The sequence below is a fragment of the Kryptolebias marmoratus genome, linkage group LG17, assembly GCF_001649575.2.
Source record: "Kryptolebias marmoratus isolate JLee-2015 linkage group LG17, ASM164957v2, whole genome shotgun sequence".
NCBI lineage: Eukaryota > Metazoa > Chordata > Actinopteri > Cyprinodontiformes > Rivulidae > Kryptolebias > Kryptolebias marmoratus.
In genome coordinates, this window is record NC_051446.1 from 16,846,122 (window position 1) to 16,854,083 (window position 7,962).

The window sequence follows — 7,962 nt, forward strand, 5'->3', positions numbered from 1 at the left end:
CGGAGGTGTAGGGGGGGGTTTAGAGTGATATACGAGACCTGATGATGTAATGATGCATTAGGCCTAAGCTTTGCATTGAACAGTTTTTTCTTCTGTTCTCCCTTTCCCGTCCGGACATCTCCTGCTGAAGCGCAGATCTTTGGCATTGAAGGCGATCTTTTGTTCAGATTCGTGTTGTTTTGTAAGACTCTCATTTAAATATGGACGGAATCTGGAGCTGATTACTCTAACCCACGGAATGAGTGAAAACAAGGGAAAACAGCAAACTTAAGTACACTACAATTATCAATATTCCCCTTAGCTTCAGAAAAAAAAGCTAATATTACACTGTCAGTATTTTAAAGGAGAAAACTGGAGTTTGTTGTAATTGGTAGTTAATATTTCCAACTGGGTAAGGGAAATTTAGATTTCCTTTTCCTTTTTTTTTATTTGAGTGCACCATTAACCAAAGTTGACACAAGTAAAATATAAAGGTAATGACGTTAAAATTGCTCCTGTTAGCGACGGTTTTTAACGTTAAATGTTTTGAAGCCAGCGCAGACAACAGAGCCAGAGTGAAGCCAAGTTCACGGAGCCAAACAAACCCTCCGAGCCCAGCTGACTGTAACGTAACTCATCATCTGAACCGCTGCTGTGGCACTTTAATAACCTGAGTCTGCTCAACAGATCATCTGTGAGAAACATGTTTTTAAAACATGGATCATCAACTGTTCAAGCCCACGCTGCAGAGACTGCATTTAAACCCTTAAAGGGTTTATAGGATCATTTCTGCAAATACAACCATCTCCTAAAAACACCTACCTGGCAGAAGAGACAGGAGGACTGGAGTCAAGTGTTTTGATTTATGCTCAATACTCCAAATGCTCACCTTCATATTAATTTGCCCATTTCAAATATGTACAATTCTGTGTAAAGTTTCAAATGACCCTGAATTTTGTTATATTTTGCTTCCAAAGAGCCAGACGTTCCTGTCCTCTTTGAAAGTGGTTTTGATCCGAAGCTCTTCAGGCTTTCTGAAGCGGTTTTCTTTGGACTTTGGCTGCTTTTTCACTCATCCTCTGCCCAGTTTTTGTACCCGTGTCGTGCAGCATGTGCTTGGAAAGGAGGAAAAGTGGACGACAAATGAAGGCGTCCTTTAGAAAGCCTGGACAAATACTGAACCGGATCGTTTTAAAGCAAAATCTAAAAAAAAAAAAAATTTAACGTCTAGCACTTTTGATGCCAGAGTTTCAGACTCAGATTATCTTATGAGTTGTAGCTGTTTAAGTGCAGTGTAAGTGTTGTGAATGAGTCTCAGCAACTAATATACCAACTTTTAGCTCAATGTCTGTAAAACTGACTTAGGTAAACCCATTTTTGCATTTTCTAAATTGGCTGTAGTGGCCATCTTGAACCGTTTTGGCTCCAAAACTTAGTCAGCTGTAGAGGTACAACCAATATATTATTTCCTGAAAGTGTCATGAAAATCCATGCAGTGGTTTATGAGCTATTTTGCTAACAGACAGACACGCAGACAGGGGCAAAACCACTATCGCCTCTGAAGGATATGAATGAAGACTTTTGCACAGTACTGCATGTCAGCCTGGTTATTTGAGCAACCAGGAAATTTCCTGATGAACGATTAAAAAAAAGGGTTTTCCATAAATAAACCAAAAAAAAAAAAACTAAAGATGTTTCACTCCTAGCAAACCCAAACTCATTCCTAGCATTTAAAGATTTCATCAGCTTCAGCAAAACCCTTAGACTGCAGAAAGCTCCCGTGGAGGTGGAAAAACGGGCTTCCTCAGACTGAATCCACCGTAATGCAAAGAGTTCGACTCGGCTGACGCGAAACACGCAGCCTGAGCGTAACGCTAAAACACACACACACACACACGGTGCGTGTTTATTATGAGAGGAGCCCATGTTCTGTGCAGATGGGAGTTTCTGCGTGTAATTCCTCCCAGATGAGGTGGGTGGCAAGTCAGCACGGTTTAAAGGACCGCCAGCCACGGCGCTACTGTAAACACGTCCACCGCGTTCGCTGTGGTCAGCGAGGTCGTTTCAGCCTCTTTCACCAATCGAGTGCACAAACACAATCAGGTCAGGGATGTTCGAACTACGTAAAGGCACTGATCTACGTACACTTCAGAAGCTGGAACCTGTGATTCTGACAACAGGCTAACATGATTCATGGATTATTTAGTTAAAGTGTAAACATTCAGCTTAAGTAGGTTTTAATTTAGGCAAACATAAAGTTTAGATGTTCCTTGAATTAATGCATATCACAGTCTGCCTTTTATGCCAGAGTGTAAGACTAAAATCATCTTCCGTTTTGGGCAAACCTTCTTGTGTTTCAGTCTCATGTCAGATGTTGTGACACAGCTTGCTCAGAGTGCGCGTTGAGGCTGATTCTCTGCTCCTACAACGTCAGATTTTAGCTCGATTTCTGTAAAACTGACAAAGTTACAGCCAGGTCAGCTGACTGTGGTGGCCATCTTGAATTGGGTTGGCTCCAAAGGTTAGTTTTAGGGCAACATCTTAAACAATCTGTTAGCACTCAGAATATGTGTTGGAGATCAGGCTCAGCTACTACCACAGCAGATTCTAGGTCAATATCTGTAAAACTGACTGAGTTACAGTCGGCTGTGGGAGCCATCTTGAACTGGTCAGCTGCAGAGATACAGATGAACACACACACACACACAAAACCATTATCTCCTTTAGGCAACAGGTGATAAAAAGACAACTGAAGACACTCAGAACAGAAACTGCTAATCGATTCGTCTGCTCTGGTGGACGACTCACCTGAGCACAGCTCTCCTTTGTAGCGCAGGCAGTTGAAGTCATCGCACTCGCACAGCTTCCCCCAAACTTTCCCAAAGTCGCTGCTGTGGCACACGCACTGGCCACACACGCAGTCGCCACGGCCGCTGCAGACGGCGGACTGAGGCCCTCCGGGTCCCGCGGGCCCGCTGCAGCGGTCCTGCTCCGTGGGGTTGTAGTCGCCCTCCGCGCACTCGCAGTACGGCCCCAGCCGGCCCGGGTGGCACAGGCAGATGCCGCACTCGTAGGTGCCGTTGCCCTGGCTGCACTTGGGGCTGTCGGCCTGGGTCTTGGCCTGGCACTTGCAGTCGCACTCAAAGGTGACGGTGATGGAGAGGGAGTCCTTGAAGCCCACCGGTTTGATGATGAAAGTCTTCTTCTTTTGTTTGGGGCAACCGCGAGCCCGCGCCTCCACGCTGAACGAGACCTGAGGGGGAGAGGAGCCGTGAGGAAAGCAGCTTTTAATGTTTAGAGTCCGGGAAACTGACATTTATTTAATAGCTGCTCATTTTTCATCAATATCACAGGAAACAGTCCCAAAAAACAATGCAAAGAATGCGCGTAAATTACAGCTGCACAAAGTCAAAGCGATTGTTCAGTCAGCATTGCACCCATATCTGGTAAATGTCCAAAAGTGGGCAGTTACCACATCTGGAGAGAGGCCCAAATAAGGAAATAACAAGAGGAGTCAAGGCAGTAAGGAAAAAACCTGTGCGGGGCCAGAAAATATCATCTAGACTGAGGAAAACCAACAAAAAGACTCAGAGAGGGTGAGCTGAAAAATGCAAAAAAAAAAAAAGCAAGAATAAATCTTTTAAAGCAGACGAAAAAGGACAAGAAAACGGATCTATTAGAGACAAATCCAACAATGTTGTTGATCTATTTTTTTCCACCACCCTCTGTTTGACACCACACGGAAACAGGAAAATCCACAAGCGGCAAAAAGGGAAATGGAAAAATAAGGCAGGCATGTTTTCCAGCAATACAAAAATAAAAAAGTCCAACAGAACAGACTGGCTTCGTTATTATAGTAATTTTCAGCTATAAAAAAGGGATTAGGCCTCACAAGTATTAGGAAGATGGCAAAAAATAAAAAAGTTATGTTGTTTAAAAATGATCTAAATGTTTATTTTATTTCACTTTTGTTAAAATTCAACATGAGGAAATATTGTACCAAGAAGCAAGCCTGTTGGTTTATAAAATGGTGGATATTTCCCTCATCACGAATTAAACTAAAATGCTTTAAACGGACATTTTTACAAAGTTCATGTGAGAAATTTAAATACAAGAGGTGAAAAAAGTGACCTTTTTTTATACAAGACGTGTGTTTTTACCCTGGCATGAGCCAATCTGAGTAACGATTTTGAAAACAGATTTTAAATAACCAAGAAAGAAGCTAATTTCTGCTATACTGAGCGCTGCTTTCTGATATTTTGGATCTGCATACCGAGGTCCTGCAGGACTCACCGTGTCTCCTATTTTGAGGCCGGAGCAGGACTTCAGGCCTGGGATCAGCTCTCCGTTCAGGCAGGTGGCGTTAAAGGACAGAGACAGCTCCTCGGGGACGCCTAGAAGCTCCAGCTCCACCTTCGATCGAATTTTCTAACAGCACAAACACAACAACACCTCCTTTATAAAAGATGTTTAAAAAAAAAACAGAATTTCCAACTCCTAACACCTTATTCCTGGTAAATCTGGACGCAGAGTAAACAGTGCACCTCTGAATCACATGCTTGGACAGCTCGAACTATTTTATTTTGATGAGTTATAGTAGCTCTAAACTTTGACTGTACATCTTTAAAACAAAACATGAGCAGAATTTGACATTTAGAGCCAGATTTTAGCCGATTTGCCTACTTTCTGCATCATAAAGTCGAATGAAAACCAAAGAAACTGTGTTTTCTTTAAAATCGCAGTTTCTCTAGTTGTGTGAGCGCTGAGAGCTGAAATTTGCTTAGGAAGGCTAGCCAAAACTATGTTAATAAAGCTAAAAGAAGCCAAACACTAGCTAAAAGCTAAACATAACAAAAAAAGGCTAGCTAAAAGCTATAGTAGCAAAAGGCTAAAAATAGCTGAAGGCTGAAAGACCAACAGCCAAATGTAACAAAAGGCTTTCAAAAAGTTAAAAGCAGCAAAAAAGCAAAAAATGGCAAAAGGCAAGCCAAAAGTAGAACAGTAGCTAAAGATTAAAAGTAGCAAAATGGTAGCTACTGGCTAAGTAGCTAAAGAAGACAAACCAAAGCATCCTTAAGCCGATTTCAAAGATGTGAATGATGAGATCTTAAAATACTAAGTTTTTATGGAGAAAATATGTGTAAATTAAGTTAAATGTTTTCTATAAAAGTTACATAAAACAAGCCAAAGCACTCATCTCCTGAATCAGCTGAAAGTTTAAAATGGTACAAAGTATGCAGAAGTAGGTAAAAATGTACAGAAAAGACAAAAACATGTGAATGATGACTCAGCATCGATACAGGCAGCTGAGGAACACCTCCAGCTGAGTAATTTAACACTTTGTGGTGGTTCTGCAAAGCCTCTGGCTCAGCATGTATGAATCAGGAGATGTGTGTGTGTGTGTGTGTGTGTGTGTGTGTGTCAACAAGAACGTCATCTCCTAAAAACACTGTCTAGCCAAAGGCGTGTGCATATGTGTGTGTGTGTGTTTGTGGTACCCACAGTGTAGGCGTTCAGTATGAGCTGAATAACATTTCCAGAATCGTTTGACAGCGTTCCCACTGTGGTGCCAGGAATCAGCTCACTGTAGTTCTGCAGAAACAGAACAGACAGAGAAATAAAACCTTTTAATCCTAAACATAGATCAAACGGAAATAATTATTTGATGTATATAAAAAAAAAAAAATCCTTCAAATAATCACGCCAGAGATCGTATGTTTAGAAATGACAAAGTTGTAGCTTTTTCGGTCAAACATTGAAAAAAAAAAATGTCACGAATGATTTTAACCATTATTGCAAAACGTATCGCTCAGAGTGTGTGTTGCGAACGACTCTCAGCTGCTAGCACAACAACGTTCAGCTCAATATCTGTATAACTGACTGAGTTCTCGCCATTTTTGTGTTGCCTGAGGTCAGCTGGCTGCGGCGGCCATCTTAAAGGAGACACACACCCAATGATTGTTTCCTGAAGGTTTCATTCAAATCCATCCAGTGGTTCATAAGATATTTTGCTAACAGACAGAAAGAGTTGACACCAAATAATAATAATAGCAAAGTTTTACTCAAAGCTCTTGTGCAGCACAATGTTTTGCACTAAACTAAATGCCTCTGTTTGATTTATAATCTATAAAAAAATATTGTTTATTTGTTTTCGCAGCTATTCTTTTTGTTTCTGCAGTTTCTCAGAACAGGCAACTCTTTGTCCCTGCGTCCTCCAGCAGGGGGTTTGATGCACTCCAGCCACTCAAAGATGCTCGATAATCCAGAAAATGTGTTCCAGCTTTTGAACGAGGCTGACTGGATTAAGGAAAACCTCACACGCACACGCTCGACATATTTAGGTAGCTGCTGCTGCAGATGTGGAAAGGCCTCGCGCTAGTTGCAGTTTTACGTCGAGAAAAACTGTTTTTTTTTTTGTGGTATGTGCATTGAATGTGTCATGCGTTGGCTCGGTAACCTGGTAGAGAGGAACCACGGGGTTGGTGACCGCAAAGATGAGGTTGATGTTGTTCTCCGACATCTTCTCCGTGATCAAGGCGAGAGACGGGTAGTCCTGCGGGGACAAATCGGGTTATCATGTCGTGAGGGCAAACTAAAAAGCGAGACAAGTCCTGTCGGTGCGTATGCTCTCTTTGACCCGGCTTACACTGACCATGGTGGTGGACATGCTGTAGATGTTCTCCGAGTCCAGGTGGCACCGCCCGTCGTTGGGACGCACGATTCCAGCCAGCCGACCATCCAGAGCCACGTGGGTTTTGGCGTCCGAGGTGAAAATCAGCAGGTGGGACGCACCGGGACGCCAGCCTATCTGCTTCTGGTTTCCGTGAAAGAAATAGAAATAATTTGAAATCAGCTTTCCCCTTTGTTGCATCTACCTACAGCAGCAACTGGTTAACTTTGAGTCAACCTGTTCCTCCACGAGAGCCTGAAACATTTTTCAGGCCACAAGGGGGAAAGACGTCCAAGCGTTGTGTGTGGGACAACACGGCTGTGGGACAACACGGCTGTAGGACAACACGGCTGTGGGACAACACGGCTGTAGGACAACACGGCTGTGGGACAACACGGCTGTAGGACAACACGGCGCCCACCTTGCACACGGCAGCCTGGATGATGGCGTCGAAGCCTCCCTCCGGGGCGTCTCGGTTCCTGGACACCATCTGCTTCTTGACCTCCTCCGTGAAGCGAGCCACCTCCTCCGTCAAAGACAGCACGTGTTTGTAGCCGAACTGAGGCAGGCAGGTGGTGTTTATGCTGTCAAAGAAGAAGAAGAAATCAGCTGTTTCATGATTCTTTGCTGTTGGTGAGGATTGGTTTTGTTCTTTGATTTTCTGACCTTTTCTGTTGTTTTGTAGTCTGACTGGTGTTAGGTTCACAGGTATTGGTTAACATCTTGTTCTGGGGTTGTTACTCTGTATTTGCGCCAATCTTACTTCCTGTTTTATTTTGAAATGACAGTTTTGCTTCATGCTTTATTTCCTCGCCAGACCTTTGGTGTTTTCTTTTGTTCCCTCGAACTCAGTTCTGCCTTTTATCAGCTCTGTTTTGTCAGGGTTCGGTCTTTTTGTGTTAGTAACGCCTTTGGTTTGGGTTTCATTGGTGAAGCAGTTTTCACATCTTGCCTGTTTGCTGCCCCTCAGTCCCGTGTTCGGGTCCTTCTCCTCCAGCCATCGACTGAGACAAAAGCTGCAGCTCGTTCATTCAGTCCATCAAATATCAATTTACATGTCGTGGAGTTACTGTGTCTATAAGAGAAACTTGGATTTATTTTTGCTACGTGCCAACAGACTTCTTGATCGGGCAGCTCTAGTTTAACTGTACTGCCAACCAATCAACCCATCATCCATCCATCCATCCATCCATCCATCCATCCATCCATCCATCCAACTATCCATCCATCCATCCATCAAACCATCCATCCATCCATCCATCCGTCCGTCCGTCCGTCCGTCCGTCCGTCCGTCCGTCCGTCCGTCCGTCCGT

General features: G+C 43.4%; 1 protein-coding gene across 1 annotated transcript in view; it reads right to left on the minus strand.

Annotated features, from left to right (window-relative positions):
- Window positions 1-7,962, minus strand: part of LOC108248812 (integrin beta-3) — a 36,625-nt gene that overhangs the window by 21,425 nt on the left and 7,238 nt on the right. The window contains exons 5-10 of the mRNA XM_017437814.3: window positions 7,071-7,233; window positions 6,632-6,793; window positions 6,437-6,532; window positions 5,482-5,571; window positions 4,273-4,407; window positions 2,788-3,232 (exon numbers count right to left, since the gene is read on the minus strand). Coding sequence (XP_017293303.1) covers window positions 2,788-3,232; window positions 4,273-4,407; window positions 5,482-5,571; window positions 6,437-6,532; window positions 6,632-6,793; window positions 7,071-7,233 — 1,091 coding nt within the window. The remainder of the gene's footprint in view (window positions 1-2,787; window positions 3,233-4,272; window positions 4,408-5,481; window positions 5,572-6,436; window positions 6,533-6,631; window positions 6,794-7,070; window positions 7,234-7,962) is intronic.